Source organism: Schistocerca americana, chromosome 11 (assembly GCF_021461395.2).
Source record: "Schistocerca americana isolate TAMUIC-IGC-003095 chromosome 11, iqSchAmer2.1, whole genome shotgun sequence".
Classification (NCBI taxonomy): Eukaryota; Metazoa; Arthropoda; class Insecta; order Orthoptera; family Acrididae; genus Schistocerca; species Schistocerca americana.
This window is the reverse complement of record NC_060129.1, coordinates 199,467,177-199,489,743: the sequence shown is the minus strand read 5'-3', so window position 1 is coordinate 199,489,743 and position 22,567 is coordinate 199,467,177. Positions and strand designations below refer to the sequence as shown.

Genomic DNA, 22,567 nt, shown 5'->3' with positions numbered 1-22,567 from the left:
GCTCCATAACAATACAAAACACCAACAGTTGGATGTCTGAGCTGTCTTCATTCTGCAAACACCATCTGACACAGCCACGCAGCCGTGTGTTCGTTACCATTCACGCAGCCGTACATAAAAATCGTGTCTTTCTGTCCACGAAATGAATATCCTGCTATATTTGAATGGAGCAATTTCAGTTAACGCACCACCTGATGTACATACCTCAAGATTTCACTCGCCACCGAGATCTTGCATCAGGAGGTTCAGAGCAGACAAGAGGAATCTGCGCAAGCAGTGGAGGAGCGATCCTGCACTGGCATTGTTATAGTCGAGTCTACGCACAGTAGAATTAATGTGGAGCAGTACATAATGCAAATTATGAATACTGACCGTGAGTGTATTTAATACTGAAGGTCTGTTGATATTGGTATCAGTTAAAGTCATCTAGGACTGTGAACAGATTCAGAAATTAACTTTCAATTTCCTTCAAATCAATTTTTTCCAATTATTCAAGCAGCAATTGTTAGTCCATATCCACCATATCTCCACACACACATGCCACTATTCAATTAACAATGACATGCAGTGTTCTGTTTGCTGGAAGTCTTCAATCTAATGGCAAATACCATAAAACACTAGCCGAATGAAAATAATATATGGAAGTGAATTCTAATAGGAACAATTACACTCACAGCAATGAAATGTGTTACACCATGTAGCACCAGTTGAATACTTATCAAACTTTCGGAAGACATGCATCACATAACAGATATTGTATGATTGCACTTTCATTCCATTCAGGACTGATGTCGGACATCAACATCAATATGACGTGCAACCTGCACCCAGGCATGCTCTACGGGTGACAAATCAGAGGCAAACCAGTCAAGAATCCATACATTCCTAAAGGCGTTTGTCATATGAACTGGAGAAGGGAGTAATCCTGCTAGGAAATGCCATTTATTGTCCCAGCCATAAGGGATATAATAACAGTGTTTACCATTTTTGTCACATACTGCATGAATCAGCCTCTCTTCAACAATTACCAAATCACCCCTGTTACCATATACACAACACGATTCCCAAAGTAGGAGAGGTATGGGTTTCAAGAATCATTGCTTCCTGTGACCTTTCACCACTTCTTCTATGGATGCATTAGAATCCATCTCACTGCCACAGGCAGAAGTGAGACGTGTTGCTGAACACCACAGAATACGATACAGTGTCCCAGTTTTCTCTGTCTCTACACCGTGAATATCTCTGTTTCTCGTGGTACAATGTCATCAATAGATGACGCAAGGCAATGTGAGATTTCAAACCAGATTCCAGCAATCTGTTACCAAAGGTTGGTGGTGACACTCTCCTTGCAACCTCTACCTAGATTTCAGCTGTAATCATCTGTTTATCCCTCAGAACCAGTCGCATAATCCTACAATCTTCTGGAAAGAACTGTGCCCCCTCTCGCTGCCGCACTGCTGTCTTGACTCCACCTCACCACCACTCATTCTGCAGTCACTGCACTGCAGCCAACTGCCTGTGTGATCTGCCAGTACGAGGCTCCCGTGTCCCTTGTACCAATGGTTTGTTCTTCCTCTGTGACCAAAAATGGCAATAAGATGCATGTTCACTCCCACTGTGAATGCTGTATTCTGATCTACACCTACAAAGTAGCAATAGCATTATACACACTCAACTGCCATGTAAATGTAAATGTCGTGTGACTAGGGCCTCCCGTCGGGTAGACAGTTCGCCTGGTGCAAGTCGTTCGAAGTGACGCCACTTCGGCGACTTGCGCGTCGATGGGGATGAAATGATGATGGTTAAGGACAACACGACACCCAGTCCCTGAGTGGAGAAAATCTCCGACCCAGCCGGGAATCGAACCCGGGCCCTTAGGACTGACTGACTGTCGCGCTGACCACTCAGCTACCGGGGGCGGACCCAACTGCCATGATGTACTTACACCATTGTTCATTGTAGAAAGTCTTTTTTTCTGTACTGAAAATAACTGTGCATAAAGATGAAAATTTAATCAACATTTAGCACAACCACAGAAATAATGGAGGTTGAGTCTGGTAAATATTCATGATTTAACAGCTTCCATTTCTGTCAGTGTATGTAACAAGTGAGAGCGATTGAAGCAAAAATTTCCTGAAGTGGGCAGTGGTTCTATCTCTGTCATATACATATTTTGCGGACACAATACTCAAATTAAATTCATAACACGGTCCAATGGAATCAAAATCGTAAATCTAAAAACATAATTTATTCATTTTAGATTCAACCTGTCCTTGAAACCAAGTAACTAAGCAAACACAAGTAATGATAAAAATTACAATTCTGGTAATAACAACAAATTGTAGTTATCGAGGGGAGGTTAAAAACTGTAGGTCAGAAATGCACCATACCAAAGCTACATACATAAAATGACAGCCAATCAGTAAAGTTGAAGTAGGACATTAAACAGAGTCAACATATGCCCAGATACAATTATGGTGCTAAATTAGGTACAGATGATATCACAGCTGGCAGCTAGACTATTTAAGGGCATACCAGCAGGCGATCTGTAGCAATTCCACTTGAAAATGGCCAAGGAAGCTGGGTTGAAAGCTCGTGGCATTTTAACTGCTTCATGTAGCTTTAAGCCTAAGAATGTTTTATTTTTTTTTATCACTGCCGAGTACAGGAAAAGGGAAGCTGGTAACATCACATGCGGCTGCCCCACCACTGGCCATTGGACTCACCGAGCATCCAGTAGTTGAAGCGCTTGCCCTTGTAGGTCCTGCTCTCCAGTGGCACTTTGATGAAGTACTTGCTGAAGCACAGTTTGCAGTGTATTGAGCTTTGCCAGCTCTTCTTGTTGCGGTCGAAATATGGGAAGCAGCTCGCAATGTAGGCATTAATCTCCGACAGCGTTGCCCTCCTGCCAGACAAACAAAAGGAAACACCTCAGTCCAGATTGTCAAGAGAGGCAGAGTTGATTTTTTGGCACCTTTATTATGTATGTCTGCATGTCTGCCAAGTCCCCTATCCATCTTGAACTTCAATAAATGGAGAAGTAAATAGCTGTTTTACAGGACTGCCTACCTTGAAGCTACAGTGAACCACTGTTGTCAACATTGTATTATCTTATTTCATTTACTTATAAGATTACAAATCACAAAATTATGTCATTTTGGAACCTTGGACGCAACATAACACATGACCAATACGGCAGACTAGCATAAAATTTTTGAGAATGGCCATTTAGAGCAGATAATTGTACAGGACTGGATCATGGACTGTGGGGAGAGAAAAAAATACAATCAAAGTGGTTAAGCTCTGATGCAATAGAAGGTGGTGAAAATTTGGTGGACTCTCTTAAGACAAGAAAGGAGAATCAGTGATGAAAAGAAGGACTGACAAGAAGACAGGACAGAGCCATAGGATGTGTACCACGAGAAAACTTTGCAACCTTGATTTGTGCAGTTTGAGTTTATCATCCGGTATTTCCAGATACGCTGAAAGCCCTTTGAAACCATGCCCACTTATAACTTTTACCTCGGCTGATTCGAGACCCAGGTCTCTTACCTAAAATTGATAGATTATTCTTCTCCGTCATTCCTGAAAATTTGTAGTATCACACAACCACTCTGTATGTACAGGCATAGTACAGCTATAATCCTGAGATACCTCAACAACAACCTACATCAGCTTTGCAAACTGACACTCCATTTCTCTGTGAACACCCTTTTCTGGGCTGAGAATATTCTTGGTGAGTGCACAGAGTTGCTACAAAATACAACACAAAACGAGAAAAGAGTGTGAAGCAAAGTTAGAGTTGCCACGAGTTTCCCCATGTGAAATTCCCTGATATTTCTCCGATTTCCAGACAAGTTTTAGCATTTTTCACTGATGAATTTTGAGATCTAAAGGGTAAATTAAGACTTAAGTTGACAATCAGTCTTTGCAGCTAAAGTACAAGAAACAATAGTGCAAAGGGGGAAATATCTAAAAACAAACAAACAAACAAACATGGAAGCAGATAGGAGATAAGAGTTTCCTGATGTGAACAAAAATTTTAAGTACTAGCATCAACATCTTCTGTAATGAACTGTTTTTAGATGGAGAAAGCAAGTCAAATGGTGTATGTGTTTCATTAAGCCCAATAATGTTATTTTATTTCCAAAAAATGAAACACATTTGGCAACAAAAATACGAATTTCCTTGGAGGCACAAGACGGATTTAAAATACCTTCACTGGTTTCAGAAATAACCTCGGAAAAAAGCAGGACTCTTGAAAAGAGTGCGTAAGGCGGGAAAGCGTTGTGTAAACCAACACCACAGGTGACCACCAATAAAATGTTGGCTCTACTATGTTCCTTATTGTCGGTAATTATGCAGTGTGTTATATCTATTATTTTACAGGTATTAATATAATAGAGGGAAACATTCCACATGGGAAAAATATATCTAAAAATAAAGAAGCTGTAACTTACCAAACGAAAGCGTTGGTATGTTGATAGGAGACAAAAAACACACACACACACACACACACACACACACACACACACACACACACACACAAAATTCAAGCTTTTACAACCCACGGTTGCTTCATCAGGGAAGAGGGAAGGAGAGGGAAAGACGAAAGGATGTGGGTTTTAAGGGAGAAGGTAAGGAGTCATTCCAATCCCGGGAGTGGAAAGACTTACCTTAGGGGGGAAAAAAAGGACAGGTATACACTCGCACACACACATATCCATCTGCACAGGCAGACATATCTGAGGATTTTGTATGACTGTTTAACTGGTAACCCTTCAATTTTGTAGTACAGTTTGGCACACTGCTTTCTGTCAAGAGGATAAGAATACTTCATTATGTCTGCCTGTGTCTGTATATGTGCAGATGGATATATGTGTGTGTGCGCGAGTGTATACCTGTCCCTTTTTCCCCTAAGGTAAGTCTTTCCGCTCCCGGGATTAGAATGACTCCTTACCCTCTCCCTTAAAACCCACATCCTTTCGTCTTTCCCTCTCCTTCCCTCTTCCCTGATGAAGCAACCGTGGGTTGCGAAAGCTTGAATTTTGTGTGTGTGTGTTTGTGTGTTTTTTGTCTCCTATCAACATACCAACGCTTTCGTTTGGTAAGTTACAGCTTCTTTATTTTTAGATATATTTTACAGGTATTGTGTGATTTTTCTTTCGAGAAATATATGGGTACATAGCATACAAACAGCCACAATTTTCTTCTTGTAGTGTCCATACTTTCTAGCATATAAACTATTTCTGAAGTGCCACAATGTACTTGAACAAATAAAATATGTATAAAAAGCCACACTGTACAATGTACTTGTGGTGAAACAGAAAATTCCTAAAATCCATCGCCCATCGTCTCTGGGCTGCTGAGGAGTACCGCAGCCCTGGGTCCTCAGATAAACCGTGATAATCCACTGCATTACACCAGACACACGGACCCGGCCTGTGGGCAGATCGGAGAGACCAGATCCGACGGGCAGGGCCCGCACATCAGTGGGAACTAAATGGCTCGAGATTGGCAGGCCCGATCCATTACAGATACCCGCAATAAATGGCCTGCGGTTTTTGCCCACTGTGGAAATCCACTCGAGTGGCCAGCTGCTCACGAGCCGCAGGTAAGTGTCGATGAAATGAGACTACGGGGATCAATCCGTGCAACAGATAACTAGTTCAAATACTCCGAGAATCAATAGTAATGAGGATAGGCAGCAACTCACTGTAAAGATGATTGCTGAGCCACAGACAGGCACGTAGAAAAGACAATCAAATTCTCACAACTAAATGTCCAGCCATAGCTTTTTCAGAAAACAAGTAAACACACACACACATCCATACAAACACTAAGACCTAACTCATACTAACACAGTCACTGTCCCTGGTTGCTGCATCGACAAGCTCTGAGAATCATTTCCAAACAAATCGCTCCTCACGCCTCACTGCCTCTCGTTGGCAGCTGCTAGGCTAGCTGTAGGAAGTGGTGGCAGCACTGGCTGCAGGCTGAGGGGAGCGATAGGAAGTGGAGAAGCAGCAGGAAAGAGAGAGTAGGGAATTGGTGCATGTACTCAGCTGCAAGCAGCCAGCGACGATGTGCGACACCTCAGTGAACAAACCATTTCATCTACTGAGACAAAAATTAGATTTTTCCAGTGGTTTTCTCAAAATTTCCCTTGTATTTCCCTGATATGTTTGAAATTTCCTGATTTCCAGGATCTGTGGCAACCCTGAAAGTAAAGAAGCCATTGTATTTCATTGTGGGAGACAGTGGAGAGTTTGCTTACTGTGAAGACTGCAGCTTTCAGTTTCTGCTCAATACCTGGATTGAGAAACTTCCAAGTGGACCTTCCATTTACCCTAAGTCCTAAAAAAATTTTTAAATAGTCAATTTTTAGTGTCTGTTTCATCATCAAGAGACAGTAAATTTCATATTTACACAAGTTCCACGTCAGAGACTGTACGCATTGTGTTTTAATACAGTTAAGCATTTATCTGCTCTCTAAAAGCCACATCCAACTGACGTATCACCAGCATTATTTACATCACATCTTGCATAATAACACTTGTGAAACTGCAAAGATAAATTTTTCTGAATCCTCTGACATGTATGCTAGTAGATCATTGATACATGGCAAGAAAAGCAAAGAGTCTAGAACAGAACCTGTGGCACACACCACTTTACATGACCACAGTAAGTTTAAAACTTCCCCATTTGTCAACACTGAAAGACAACTATCTGCTTCCTACAGTCCGCCTGTGAAGTGAACCTTGTTGTGCTTTTTTTCTCTAATCCCTTAATGTTATAACTTAGACAAGTGTCACATGGTCCACACAATCAACTGCTTTTGTTAAACTGAGGAAAATGAGAGATACATGCAGCAATTAAGAGTAATCGATTGCTTAGAAACTGAAGATTCACAAATTCACAGACGTACATAAACACTGTTTTCTGACAGAGTCACATTTGCTCTCAATGCACTTTGCGAGCCACGGGGATGAGCCTGCCGATGTCTCTAACTCCTCCGGCTCTTTCTTTGGCACACCGACTGACAAAACTCTGTACCTCACTGTCGATAGAAATCGTTTCCACCCACAAACAATTTCAGAGAAATGAAAAGAAGAAAATCCGAAGGTGCCAGACCAGAGCTGAGAAAGGAACGGCCGATGATGTTCCAACGAAATGAACCAAAGAGTTACTTTGTAGCGTCGTCCGAGTGCACTGTCGTGCGACGTGAGCCCTTCGTTAACATTCCTCTTCTTTTGTTTTACATCAAACTCTGCAGTTTTTTTACAGTTCATTAGTACCGCATAGAACAGTTTCGCTTGAGGCTAAAGTTCAATGTGGAGAATGTCTATACAGTTCCAAATGCCAGAGGTAATGGTGGGCTGAACCAAGAGTTTTCTCCCAATGGTGAGGAGGGATCTCATCACTGCACTGATTGTCTTCTCACCTGAGGAATGTAGTGGGCCAACCACATTTAATCACCAGTCACAACACAGTCAAGGAATTCATCACCTTCCAGTTCGAAGCACCCAAGAAATTCCCACAAGGACGTGATTACGTTGACTTTTGTGTTGAACTCTGAACAGTTTCGGTATCCATCTCACACACAATTTTCGAAAACTAAGTGTGTCAGTAATGATTATGTGCAGAACAGGTGTGGAGATTTCTAGAAACATTGTGCTCATTTCGACCAAAAGCAATCGACAGTGAGGTAAGCTCACGGCTCTGTTCATTACCAACATTACTTCTGCGAGCTTTAAACTCACAGCACAGCTTTCACGTGTTACTGTGATTCATCACTTCATCCCCATAAACTGTTCAGATTTCGTTAAATATATGGTAGCCATGTATGGAAGTGAAACATGGACGATAACCAGTTTGGACAAGAAGAGAATAGAAGCTTTCTAAATGTGGTGCTACAGAAGAATGCTGAAGATAAGGTGGGTAGATCACGTAACTAATGAGGAGGTATTGAATAGAATTGGGGAGAAGAGAAGTTTGTGGCACAACTTGACTAGAAGAAGGGATCGGTTGGTAGGACATGTTTTGAGGCATCAAGGGATCACAAATTTAGCATTGGAGGGCAGCGTGGAGGGTAAAAATCGTAGAGGGAGACCAAGAGATCAATACACTAAACAGATTCAGAAGGATGTAGGTTGCAGTAGGTACTGGGAGACGAAGGAGCTTGCACAGGATAGAGTAGCATGGAGAGCTGCATCAAACCAGTCTCAGGACTGAAGACCACAAAAACATGGTACTATATGCTACCTTTGCAAGAAGAAATCAGATTACACTTGTCACCTCACAGCTGGTGGGATTCAGAACGCAAACACCCATTTCAACATGGCACTACAACAAGAGGCAGACTAGAGTGCCTTACAGTGGCAACAGTCGCCCTTACATGAAGTGCTGCCAAAATTGCCAGAGAGAGAGAGAGAGAGAGAGAGAGGACTGCTTTGAGCATCAGAGATGCAGTTCTCAATTTCCGGACATACCTCATACTCTCCTCAACCTACCATGAATGCCCTGATAGTGCCTCGCATAGAGAAGGGAAAAAAATGTCATTTACTGTGCACACTCCTTTCCTGAAGCCAAGGGTCCGATGACCGTAGCAGTCTGATCCCTTTAATCCCCCAAACCAACCAACCAACAAACCTGAAGCCAAACTGCAATTCTGACAAGAAATTATGTACATCAAGATGTTCCACAGCTCTCTTGTATATTGTTTTCCCAGCAAAACAAGTGTCGCATTTTGCCCATTATTGTGGATGAGCTTCAGAAGTGGCATAAATTCAATACATACACATGTAAGGAAAACAAACATTAACATAATCAGTGTCAATACAACACTTACTTGCACGAACTGTGTAAAACAAGTGGACTTTCTACAAGAGGAAACAGCTGCTAACGTACAGCAGCAAAGGATTAGTAAATTGGTAAGTATCGAGAACTGCTCTATATGGGTGTGAAACATGAATAACAAGATTTTACAGGGAGAGTTGATGATCAGATGCACTGATCCAGTATAGAATTATGACATCCCCTATTAACGCTGAATGCCCAGTAAAGGTCACAAACAAAGTCAGGATAGAACGATTGGAAACATTATGTCATTAGTCACGAGTGAAAACTGTAGTTGATAGGATGTTGACAGAAAAGAATCAGATGGATACGCCTAGATATGAGACTGTAAGACACACAGAAGTAATGAGGAATACAAGATGTAAAAACAGTGATGAATTTAACGTCAATTTTGGGGACTGCGAAGCAGATGAAGTGAAGCAGTTCTACTATCTTGGAAACAAAATAATGCAGAAGACACAAAATGCAAACTAGCACAAACAAAGAGGGCACTCCTCGACAAAAGAAGTCTGCTGTAGTTTGAGACAAAACTTTCTGGTGATGTACATGTAGAGCATAGCATGCAAAGAAGTTAATGATGGACTGTGGGGAAAGTGGAATAGAAGAAGGGAGTGGATGTATTTGAGATGTGGAGCTATAAATGGATGAAAATTAAGTGGATTGGTAACATGAGGAATGAGGAGGTTCTCTGCAGAACAAGTGAGAAGAGAAATGTGGAAAACATTGACAAGAAGAAGAAGAAGAAGAAGAACAGAAAGATAAGACACGTTAAAGCACCAAGTAGTAACTTCCATGGCACTGGAGGGATTTGTAGGAATTGCACAGGTCGAAAGTGATTTGAAAGCAGGGTTGCTGCTAATGGTGTTAAGACAGAGAAGTTATACTGATAGGATGAAGATAGCAGACAAATAAAATAATAAAGGAATACCTCCAAACAAACTTACGGTTGATGACCAAAATAACACTAAATTATATCTAATATAAAAGTAAAATACCACAGGTGGTGCCAAACTAAAGAGGCGTGTAAAAGGATGGTGGCATTCGTGACTGCAGCAGTGCTACCAACCTGTGCGGTGACTTCATTATAGCCATAGCAATTAGCTCCTCGTACTGGAACGGTGGCTTTCCGACGGCAGTACTGGCCGAGCCAGTGTCACCCGCTCCATTGGCAGAACTGCCCACAGAGCTCCCCCTCCGATCATTACCGGTGCCACCACACTGGGAGATAAGAGTTGCGGCACCGTCTGTCGAAGTCTTCACGTCCGACACCGGGATGTCGTCCTCGCAGAAGGTGCCACCGGGGTGGGACGAGTCTGGGGCTGCCCGATCAGTGCTGTCAATCTCGGAGGCCAAGGGGCTGGCCGAGGTTGCGGTGGCGGCGCTGTTACAACATTACAGAGACAGTGTCCAATGATTAAAGATTCCAGGAGCTCTATATTGTTTAAGGAAAGACATTCAAATGAAAGTACGAAGGATACTAGAAACTGAGATCAAAATTAAAAAGTCACTACAAGATGACAAAAAAAAGTAGGAACCTTCAGACCAGGGAGAGACTGAGAAAGCAATGTCACATTGATGAGGGAAGATTACACAAGATGTAATGTACCCGATTTAGAATAGGTTCCATGACGTGCTAACATAAATTTTACAGTACAAGAGTGTAGTGTGCATGAATTGCAACAAAGTGAAGGCCCTTCGTTCTCTTAATTTGCTACCAAATATTTTATAATGAGTAATTCATTGGTGCCAAATGCTAACTAATCAAAGACTTTACAAAATTATGGTCAGAACTTGAAACTAAAATACACTCTGCTGAATCAACAAAGAACTATACCTACAAAATATATGGATACATTGCACTGAATGACAATTATCACAATTACGACCATGAAGCAGAGAGTAATGTTGCCTGCTGAAGTCACGGAACTTAAATTAGGGGAGTCTTATGCTATTTGCGCGAATATATTATCCCTATTTTTTTTAAATTCCATACTAGCTGTTACCTTTAGCTTCACTTGCAAATCAGTAGTTCGTTATGATGGGTAACGGTGAGTATGTAACGTATTGTACATGCAATCATGTCAGCTGCCCACACATCTCTACTTGTTCTGGTATGCATATCTCATAATGCGCACACCTGGCCCCCCTCTTTCAACTGCGACAATACACGAGGAAGCAGTATGCGCAGTATCAGTGCTGAGCAGCACGTACGGATTGATACAATTATCTGTACATTATAAATGTCTTCATTATGCAGCAAATTTAATTACTTTTAAAAATGGTTTGCATTCACTGATGTAAGGCTGATCCATTCCTTACTTCACCCTTTTATGAGACACTCTTTCTTTTTTTATGCTCTAAAGTAGTCTATGTTCTTTCTCAGGGTTCAAGCTGCCTGCATACCAAATTTCATCACAATTGGTTCAGGGGTTCAGTCACTAAACTGTGACCGACAGAGTTAATTTCACATTTTATTCCACACTAGCCATTACCTGCAGTGCGGGTCAGTAATAACTGTTCAGCATGACTTTCGTACTGGCTACAGTGTGGATCCTCCTACAACACAGAGTATTAGACAATGGCATGAAGAATTATTTCAAATTCTAAAGGTGGCAGGGGTAAAATACAGGGAGCTAAAGGCTATTTACAATTTGTACAGAAACCAGATGGCAGTTATAAGAGTCGAGGGGCATGAAAGGGAAGCAGTGGTTGGGAAGGGAGTGAGACAGGGTTGCAGCCTCTCCCCGATGTTATTCAATCTATATATTGAGCAAGCAGTAAAGGAAACAAAAGAAAAATTTGGAGTAGGTATTAAAATTCATGAAGAAGAAATAAAAACTTTGAGGTTCGCCGATGACATTGTAATTCTGTCAGAGACAGCAAAGGACTTGGAAGAGCAGTTCAATGGAATGGACAGTGTCTTGAAAGGAGGATATAAGATGAACATCAACAAAAGCAAAACAAGGATAATGGAATGTAGTCTAATTAAGTCGGGAGATGCTGAGGGAATTAGATTAGGAAATGAGGCACTTAAAGTAGTAAAGGAGTTTTGCTATTTGGGGAGCAAAATCACTGATGATGGTCGAAGTAGAGAGGATCTAAAATGTAGACTGGCTATGGCAAGGAAAGCGTTTCTGAAGAACAGGAATTTGTTAACATCCAGTATTGATTTAAGTGTCAGGAAGTCATTTCTGAAAGTATTCGTGTGGAGTGTAGCCATGTATGGAAGTGAAACATGGACGATAAATAGTTTGTACAAGAAGAGAATAGAAGCTTTCGAAATGTGGTGCTACAGAAGAATGCTGAAGATTAGATGGGTAGATCACATAACTAATGAGGAAGTATTGAATAGGATTGGGGAGAAGAGAAGTTTGTGGCACAACTTGACCAGAAGAAGGGATCGGTTGGTAGGACATGTTCTGAGGCATCAAGGGATCACCAATTTAGTATTGGAGGGCAGCGTGGAGGGTAAAAATCGTAGAGGGAGACCAAGAGATGAATACACTAAGCAGATTCAGAAGGATGTAGGTTGCAGTAGGTACTGGGAGATGAAAAAGCTTGCACAGGATAGAGTAGCATGGAGAGCTGCATCAAACCAGTCTCAGGACTGAAGACCACAACAACAACAACATGAAGAATTTTGAGAAACAGACTGTCTCTCTAAAGGCAAACTGCCTGGCTGTCCCCGAGTGTCTGACAGTTTCACGAGGAGTCTGCAGAAATTCGTTTGCCGTGCTGCTCGACAGCTCAACATCCTCTCTATATCTGTCTGGTGTGTGTTGCATCACTGTTTATGCATGAAACTATACAAAATATAGCTACTGCAGTAATTTCGTTCTTGGAAAGGTGGAGGATGACAGTTTTCTTCTACATTTAGTGTTTAGTGACGAGGCAACATTCCATTTAAATGGAAAGGTGAACTGTAATAACTTGAGAATATGGGGTATGGAACGACCACATGAAGTTGTACAACATGAGTGGGACTCTCAAAAATTTAATGTGTTTTGTACAGTTTCACGGGAAAAGGTGTACGGTCCATTGTTCTTCGCCAATATCACTGTTACAAGAAGCAAATATCTCGATATGCTTTAGAACTTTCTTTTCCCCCCAGTTGAAGATTGATACGAACAACTTCATTTACCGACAGGATACGAATTTGAAGTCAAAGGTCTCCTCGAGCGAGCTCCATTTTCGACACATCTCGGCCTTTCAAAAAATGATTTGTGCCAGCGAAAAATTTGAGCTCATTAATAAGTAATGTTCTCCATAGGTCTGTTTCAACTTTTCAAATGTCACACTCAAGGATTCCCCAAGTTTAACACAAAACTTGATGGCATAATGTTCCCCTAAATGGCTCTGTTCCAATTTTGTAACACTCGACAAAAATGCAACTTCATCGATGACACACTCAAAGATCACGTGACGGCCATACGGAGCCGAAACTCGGACTGAGCACCTGGAAGGGATGAATCCACCAGTCTCACAAACATAACAAAGCAGTGTTGCCAGATTGCTCACAGTGTTGTCAGTCTCACTGCTTTTCTCACACACCTCATACAAATGTTCTGTGTATGGTATTCAAGTGGAGGGCAGATTCAGAAAAACTGAAGTATTAAAACCACCATCTTAACTTTTCTCCTTTTCTGCATAGATTAATAAAAATGTGAGGTGACAGCTCAAGTTACTGAGGACAGGGTCACCTCACCAAGTACTGACCTGTGCTCATACCTGGTAAGTTGTGGGTAGGCAGGTGATGACGTGGCACCACTTCCGACGGCGACGTCTCCGGCCTCAGAGCCGCGGCTCCTGAAGAAGGGCTGCTCCACACACTGTTGCCGAAAGAAGTTGCTGTCATCAAACGTGTTCCCGTATTGTGGGTCTGCAACCAACAAAAACAGTAATCATTCAGTGGACACGTCGTCCAAGCACGTACCGCGACATTCGCCATCACTGACAGTAAAATCTCAAAGGTCAGTAAAATATTCTCAGGTTAGCTGATTCTAGGTGTCACGTTCGTGCAACATTTAGACAAGTTTCTTAGTCATCAACTTCGTGCGAAGTGTTAGGTTCGTGTCCAATCCGTTCCTCTATAGCCGCTCGACCGAAGGTGTGTGCTATTTATGTACCTCCGGATTTCGCTGCCAGTGGTCGGCAGGCCCACGTTAGAGTGGAGTGGTCAGAGGGGGTCTATAGGTGAAGTACTACAGCTGCCTGTCTGTTACACCTGCTTTTTCTGCCACCTTCACATCCCAATGTTACTGATGCATTTTTGCAGACACCACATCGCATGCAGACCTCAGTTGGAAACCAGTGTTCCAGTTGACAAGACAGTTATATTACCACTGCACCGTTTTCTGTTCAAAAACAAACCTCGGTCTTCACCGATGCTGTGTTCTCGAGCAGATAAAACTGTCAGCCGTGCCAACAGGTTCTGGGTTTCAGTCATCAAAGAGGCAGCAAAAATACGAGTACATAGTGACCTCGTCGACTGAACTCTGTGTGGCATGTGGCGTCAGCTAAAATATGTCACGAACACACCGATACGAAAGATCCAGAACCGATGGGTGGAACAGATAGGCAGTGCTAGTTCTCGACACCCCCACCAGTGACTGTAACACCTCCTCCAGAGGCTTACAAACTGTTCACCAATCAGGTTCTCGGCACTGAAAGTCTGTCATCTAGTGACAGTAAAAGAACAAACTGGACGCAAACCGGACACTTCCCCTGTAACCGATGAGTAGGAAATTCGTTCGAAGGACTTCACTGCTAACCAGAGAAGACTTCATCAATGAAATTCACAGAGAAGACCTGTGTTTCCATCTCATATCGTCAGTGTTCACCATGTGTGAACAAGCATTTACACTAGGAGTAACTGGAGAGAACACGTTACCAGTACAAGGTATGAACTCTACATTAATTTTTAATTGCAAATGTAACTGGCACTCAGGATACACCACTACATAATTACACCCATGGACCAGTACTTTGTTACACAGAAAGGATTATTCTTCTCGCTGAATACGCTATTTTTGATGAAGTAAGCAAAGTGGTTTATGAAAAGCAGAATTTAGGTTTGTGAATTTGTATGTGTGAAACAAATGGAGGTACTGCATTTACCAATGAATTACAGCTTCAGCTTTCCTTAGCTTTATTTCAAAGCCGGCAGACACTTTTCAAGGGCTGCACACAAAATCTGAGAAGGAAATTCAAAAGCAGAACATTAATTAGCAAAATCCAGCATAACTTGAAGAAAGGCTACCATTTACACTCTTGTTACTGGCAAGTGGAGACATTACATTGGTGACTGTACACCCTTTCAGTACCTGCTATACATCAGAATGTTTATAATGACCGCAGCAACATATTTGAAGCACTTAAAGAATTTTATTACATTACATATAAGGAATATAATGGTAACAAAATATGATTAAAGTAATCTGAGGTATACGTATGACCTGCCACATATGCTCCTTGATAAATCTGCTGTGTAGCTTGTTAGAAGGCACACAGCACGGTGCAGAGAAAGCCATGTTTAGTTATCAGCAAAAATTACTAATTTAACAGTGACACATCAGCCACATAAGCAAGGAAATTTATTATGCTTTTCCTTCTTATAAAATGAAATGTAAAATTTATTCATTCTATTTCCTACATCTTTAATTTATCATCTTTTCATGTAGCCAGTTGGACAACTGAGTGTTTCATAAAATTTGTTAACAAGTTCTTTTCCTGCAACATATGTCCTGTGAATCGCTTGGATTCCAGAAAACACTATGTTATCTATAGTCTTCTATCATCATTCACATAAATCATGTAAATAACAAAAGTGAACATGATAGCACATGAAAGCTTTATGTGCTGCTAGTGCCAAAATGGAGAGGACATGAACTTCTTTTTGATGATTCACTAAAAACTGACAAACAGTAGAAAAGGAACGAACACTAGCAAATGTGAACTGAGAGTTACTGAGTGTAGTTTGCTCTCTCTTACATACCATTTACCCTGAAGAGAAATCCTGTTTGATGATTTTCATCAGCTTGTGCCACCTTCAGTGTTAACCAGGGTCTACGCAAGTGATGTTTCTATCTTTCTGCTGTGACTTTCCGGTGCCCCCAGTTGGGCAAACACTGTCAGAGGTCAGTGTAATGTTTACTTGTGAACAAGTGCTTCCCTGAGCTTATTCTGAAGATATGCAGTTGTTGGGAAAACTTTTCCAGCTCCTATCGGTGTGCCACCATCACTGGACGGATATTGATAATAGGAAGAGAAAGAGTGGGAGAATGTTACCAAAATATTCTTCTTGTAGCACAAAAGTCGTCGTTCGTTGTATTCCTTGTGCACCGTGAATGAGTATTTACTTTCATGATGGTGTTAAAGCCACAAAGCTGGAGGCCTAAGTTGTCATCTCTAAAAAATATTACTTCGATTCTTAGAGACCTCCACCAATTCTTGGACTTTTCTTATATGAATAGTGCATTCCTTACCCAGCACCTGTACATTGTTGGTATCTATTAAATGGTTATAGTTCTCCTTATCCTCACACTTTGTTTCATCTGTGTGTGTGTGTGTGTGTGTGTGTGTGTGTGTGTGTGTGTGTGTGTGTGTGTTTTGTTTGTCCTCATTAATCTGTTCTCATACAGTCCTCTCAGTATGACTATATATACAGACCACTTCACGGACACACACAGATGAAGGTAATCAGGTGCTTCCATTTCCAGTTGCAAAAACTCTTTATTTTGCACTAACTGAAAATTGTGGTCTGTAGACCGTCACAACAGTTGCCCTTAAATCCAGGGAAACTCCCTCTTACAAGTGAACATGACATTAGATACCACCAGAGGGGCTGAAACATCAGTAGTGTAAGAAGAAACTGAAGAGGACCACGATGCGGCCTTACAACTTACAAAATTTTACATTCAGTTTCAACCACCACAAAAGCTTGCAAACCTAAGTATTTACTGCCACATTTCAACAAAATAAAACACACAAACCAGATGAACAATTAGTCACTACCAGGAGACATCGTACTAGTACTGTGCGACACCACCTCCAGCTTTTATAATGACGCCAGCTCGGTGAGGGAGTATCCCTCCCATTTCTTCACGTGTGCCACAGCCAACTGAAATCATTTATCAAACCGCAGGGATATTGGCTGCAACATTTCGCCAAATTTCCTGAAAAGCTCCAACATTTCCTAAGGTATTGAGACAGGGTGATCAGATGGCTAAGTCAAGTGAGATAGGGTTTTGTCAAAACAAGACCGTACAAATCTGGCCCTGTGAACATGTCAGAGGCAGGAGTGTACACAACATTCTCATCACGAACATGCAGAACGCTTGAAGCCATCCAGGTATGCCTTAAGACCCACCATTTGCAGATTTATTTTTATCGTTGTTGTTGTAGTCTTCAGTCCTGAGACTGGTTTGACGCAGCTCTCCATGCTACTCTATCCTGTGCAAGCTTCTTCATCTCCCAGTACCTACTGCAACCTACATCCTTCTGAATCTGCTTAGTGTATTGATCTCTTGGTCTCCCTCTACGATTTTTACCCTCCACGCTGCCCTCCAAAGCTAAATTTGTGATCCCTTGATGCCTCAAAACATGTCCTACCAACCAATCCCTTCTTCTAGTCAAGTTGTGCCACAAACTTCTCTTCTCCCCAATCCTATTCAACACCTCCTCATTAGTTATGTGATCTACCCATCTAATCTTCAGCATTCTTCTGTAGCACCACATTTCGAAAGCTTCTACTCTCTTCTTGTCCAAACTGGTTATCGTCCATGTTTCACTTCCATACATGGCTACACTCCATACAAATACTTTCAGAAACGACTTCCTGACAAATCTATACTCGATGTTAACAAATTTCTCTTATTCAGAAACGATTTCCTTGCCATTGCCAGTCTACATTTTATATCCTCTCTACTTCGACCATCATCAGTTATTTTACTCCCTAAATAGCAAAACTCCTTTACTACTTTAAGTGTCTCATTTCCTAATCTAATCCCCTCAGCATCACCCGATTTAATTTGACTACATTCCATTATCCTCGTTTTGCTTTTGTTGATGTTCATCTTATATCCTCCTTTCGAGACACTGTCCATTCCGTTCAACTGCTCTTCCAAGTCCTTTGCTGTCTCTGACAGAATTACAATGTCATCGGCGAACCTCAAAGTTTTTACTACTTCTCCACGAATTTTAATACCTACTCCGAATTTTTCTTTTGTTTCCTTTACTGTTTGCTCAATATATAGATTGAATAACATCGGGGAGAGGCTACAACCCTGTCTCACTCCTTTCCCAACCACTGGTTCCCCTTCATGCCCCTCGACTCTTGTAACTGCCATCTGGTTTCTGTACAAATTGTAAATAGCCTTTCGCTCCCTGTATTTTACCCCTGCCACCTTCAGAATTTGAAAGAGAGTATTCCAGTTAACATTGTCAAAAGCTTTCTCTATGTCTACAAATGCTAGAAACATAGGTTTGCCTTTTCTTAATCTTCCTTCTAAGATAAGTCGTAAGGTTAGTATTGCCTCACGTCTTCCAACATTTCTACGGAATCCAAACTGATCTTCCCCGAGGTCCGCCTCTACCAGTTTTTCCATTCATGTTGTTCGTGTCCACAATAATCTAAATCTGGGGGCTGAAGCCATGTTATGAAAACCACCAACAAAACATTACAGAACCACCAAGTCTTTAAACTATACCCCTCACCACAATGTATTCTGAATGCCTCACGGAGCTACTGGTGTACTCGATGCCTCATGTCATTTGTTCTCTCGTGTGTTTACGTTTTTTCACGCCTCCACAAACTCAACTGTAATAGATGCTGTACGATAACAAAGAAGACTTCGAAATTTATATAAGTTCAGTAATTGGACTAATTCGTCATTGTCGTAAAACTCATTTTAGATTCAATATGTCCACAAAACCAGCTGTTAGCAAAACGGTTAATTAGGCAAACACAAATAATGGTAAAAATTACAATGCTTGCAATAATAACGAATTGCGGTTACTGAGGAGAGGTTAGGAACCATAGGTCAAAAATAAACCACTGTGGAGCAATTGCTATAAAATGATAGCCCACATCAAAAAACGGAGTCAACATAAGTCCATATAGAAGTAAGGCGCTAAAGTAGGCACAAATGATGTCACAGTTAGTAGAGAGAGTATGCGAGGGCATACCAGCAACCCATCAGCAGTCACTGAACTCGAAAATTGCCAAGGGAGTTCGGCTGAAAGCTCGTAGCATTTTAACACTCGATGTAGCTATAAACCTATGAATGTTTTATTTTTTATCGGCGTCAAGTACAGGAAAACTGAAGGTGGTGATATCACACACAGCCGCTCCGCCACTGGCCATAGGACTCACCGAGCATCCAGTAGTTGAAGCGCTTGCCCTTGCAGTTCCTGCTCTCCAGCGGCACTTTGAGGAAGTACTTGCTGAAGTACAGTTTGCACTGTATCGAGCTCTGCCAGCTCTTCTCACTGCGCTTGAAGAAAGGGAAGCGGCTCGCGATGTAGGTGACGATCTCAGCCACCGTTGCCCTCCTGCCAGACAAACAAAACAAAAAAAACAAAGAAAAACAGCTAGTCTCGATCGTCCCGAGGAGACCTCGTGTCGGAACTAGTGGCAGAGGATTAGGAACCACACAGTTATCACAGTCTGCTACTCTTAAAACAAAATCGACAAAGCAAGGAGAACACAAAAATCAGAACAGAACAGGCAAAAATGGCATCCCAGCCAAGGAAACTCTGCTAGCATCTAACATTAGACTTAACCTGGGAAAGAAATTTTGAGAGTCAACTTTTAGAGCACAGAACTGTATGGTAGTGGACCATGGACTGCAGGAAAACTAGCAAAGAAGATAAGATAAAAAATGAGGGAAGTTCTCCATAGAATTGGCCAAAGCAGGAACATACGGAAGGATTGAAAGGAGAAGGGATAGGACGACAGCATCAGGTACAAGAGGGAGCTGTAGTGGGTAAGAACAACAACAACCACAACAACAACAACAACAACAATAATTATAATATTGGAACCGATATTCGAGCCACAGCTACTTGGTCGTGGAATAAGTCAGTACTTATTTTACAGAAAATGTATAAACAAAAGAATTAAAAATTAGCAAAACATGAAGAAAATTTGTGACAGAATCTAGGAATAAACAACACATTACAGAGAAAAGTTCTACAATTTCCGTGAAGAATTGCTCTACAGGAGATAAAGAGTGTGCCACTTTGCAGTTTGGGATTATCACCCAATATTCTCAGATTTGCGGAAAGCCTACTGAAAATGATATCCACTTATAAGTTTCACCTTGGCTGGTTTGTTGATTGATTGATTGATTTCTTTATTCATCCATGTAACAATTTACATTGTGTGGATTTCGTCAGCAAAATTATATACAATACAATATACCCACAATTTATACACATAAAATTAGTATTTACACATATTTTTGAGGTATCTTACATTAGTTTTATATCCTTACGTAATTTTCTTATAGTACTGTACAATTCTGGATTTTATATTATAATTATTTCCTCATGTATTACAATGCAGGCTACTTTAATTACACTACACGTTTTAATTCAGATAGTCCGTTACTGCGTAATAACTTTTATTTAATAAAAAAATTTTTAGTTTTGTTTTGAACTGTCCAACTGCGTCAATATCTTTTATATTCTGCATCAAATAGATAGTTTGCACTTGTCCATCATCCTTGAACATTTATATCATCATCACAGAATCACTGTGTATGTACAGGGACAGTACATCTAGAATCCCAAGATATCCCAACAAGAACCTACACAAGGTTTGCCAACTGACACAACATGTACCTGTGATCATCCTTTTCCGGGCTGAGAACATTCTTGACGAGTGTGCAGAATTTTTCCAAAGTATAAAACAATGCGGGGAAAAAACAGTGAAGCGCAGTAAAGAAGCCTTTCTGTTTCATTGTCCCTGACAGTGGAGGTTATTCTTACAGTGAAGATAGCAGCATTCAATTTCTGCACACAACTGCAATGTGATACTTCCAAGAAAGCCTTGCATCTACCCCCAGTCCAAAAAATGTTTAATGGACAATTTTCAGTATGTGTTTCATCAGTATGGGACAGTAAATTTCACATTTACAAGAGCTCATGGCAGAAATTGTACACAATGTGTTTCATTATGGGTAGGCAATAATCTGTTCTCTGAAAGCCACATGCCACTGACCTATCAACTGCATCATTTAAATAACATCCCACATCTTGCACAATAAAACTTTTGATCAATGACAATTATTAGTGAGTCGTCTGAAATGTTTGGTAGCATATCGCTGACATACACCAAGAAAAGAAATGGGTTGAAAACTTAAACCTAAAAACTTGTACCCCCCCCCCCAAACCATCACCTCCACTTTAATGACACCAGTCAAATTCAAACCTCTTCCCTGTTTGTCGGCACTGAAGGACTACTTTTTGCTACCTACATTCAAAACATGAAGTGAACCATTGTTGTGGTTTTTTCTCTAATCACATAATGTTTCTATTTTTGTAACTATCACATGGGCCATAGAATCACCTGCTTTTGTTAAATCAAGGGGAATGTGAAGTATATCTAGAAAATAAGACCACTCAGTTCTATAAAAATTCAGAGGAGATTTTATCTATAAAGATTTACAAATTCACAAACGTACATCAAACACTGTTTTCTGACACAGATGCATTTGTTCTCAACACACTTCGTGAGCCAAGGGATAAGCCTTCTTGTATCTCTGTCAGAAAACCCTCCCACCCACTCTTTGGGCCAATGACTGACAGAACTCGGTACCTCAGTGTTGGCAGGAACCCTTTTCCACCCGTAAGCAATTTCATAGAGATTAAAAGCTGAAAATGTAAAGGTAGCAGAGAGTTGCTTCGCAGTGCTGGCTGTGTGGGGTGTGCACCCTCAAGTGACAAGCACATTCCCTTTGTGAACATTCCTCTTCTTTTGTTCGACATCACCCACCGTAGCTTTTTGACAGCTTCCCAGTACCACACACCACAATTTTGCCCTGGGCAAAAGTTCAACGAGGATAATCCCTTCTTGGTCCCAAAGGGCAGAGGCAATCCTTTTTTGGGCTTAAACAACAGTTTTCAATTTTCTTGTTGACGGTGGGGAGGGATCGCACCACGGCGCTGACTGTCTTTACATCTTGGGGATGTAGTGTGCCACCCACATTCCGTCACGACTCAGAATACAGTAAAGAAGTTTGTGACGGGACAAAAGTTTCCGAGTGCCATCACGGACTCTTAATCGCTTAATTTAGACGTCAGAGAGTTATTAACATATGAAGAATTGTTGCAAATGTAATACAATTCTGTAACCAAAGTCTTTGGGCATCAAACTGTTGTAGAAAAATGAACAGGCGCCTGCACTTGACAGGTCAAGCAAGTTACGGCAAAGAGTCTATGTGCGCCGGCAGCAGAAGCCGACAGCTGTCTGCGCCAGAGAAACTATTCCCATCCACTCGGCCACTATTTGGTGCAGTAAAGGCTGTAGAAGAATACACAGTTAACTGTTAAAAGCAATGGTATCGTGAAATGACTGTCAAAAGTTGGTTCCCCTACTGTTATTGTGTGTTAGAAGTTCAGTCCTACACGAGAGTCCTAGGCAACAGTTGCTCTGTGAAAGCTCTAGTCAGACACTGCGTATAACAGTCACCTACAGAAAGACAAC

At 41.3% G+C, this 22,567-nt stretch overlaps 1 protein-coding gene across 1 annotated transcript in view; it reads right to left on the bottom strand.

Moving 5' to 3' along the window:
- Positions 1-14,305, bottom strand: part of LOC124553556 — a 439,905-nt gene extending 425,600 nt beyond the window's left edge. Inside the window, exons 1-4 of the mRNA XM_047127403.1 lie at positions 14,230-14,305; positions 13,576-13,738; positions 9,926-10,240; positions 2,727-2,905 (exon numbers count right to left, since the gene is read on the bottom strand). Of these exons, the coding sequence (XP_046983359.1) occupies positions 2,727-2,905; positions 9,926-10,240; positions 13,576-13,738; positions 14,230-14,305 (733 nt within the window). The remainder of the gene's footprint in view (positions 1-2,726; positions 2,906-9,925; positions 10,241-13,575; positions 13,739-14,229) is intronic.
- Positions 14,306-22,567: the final 8,262 nt, after the last annotated feature.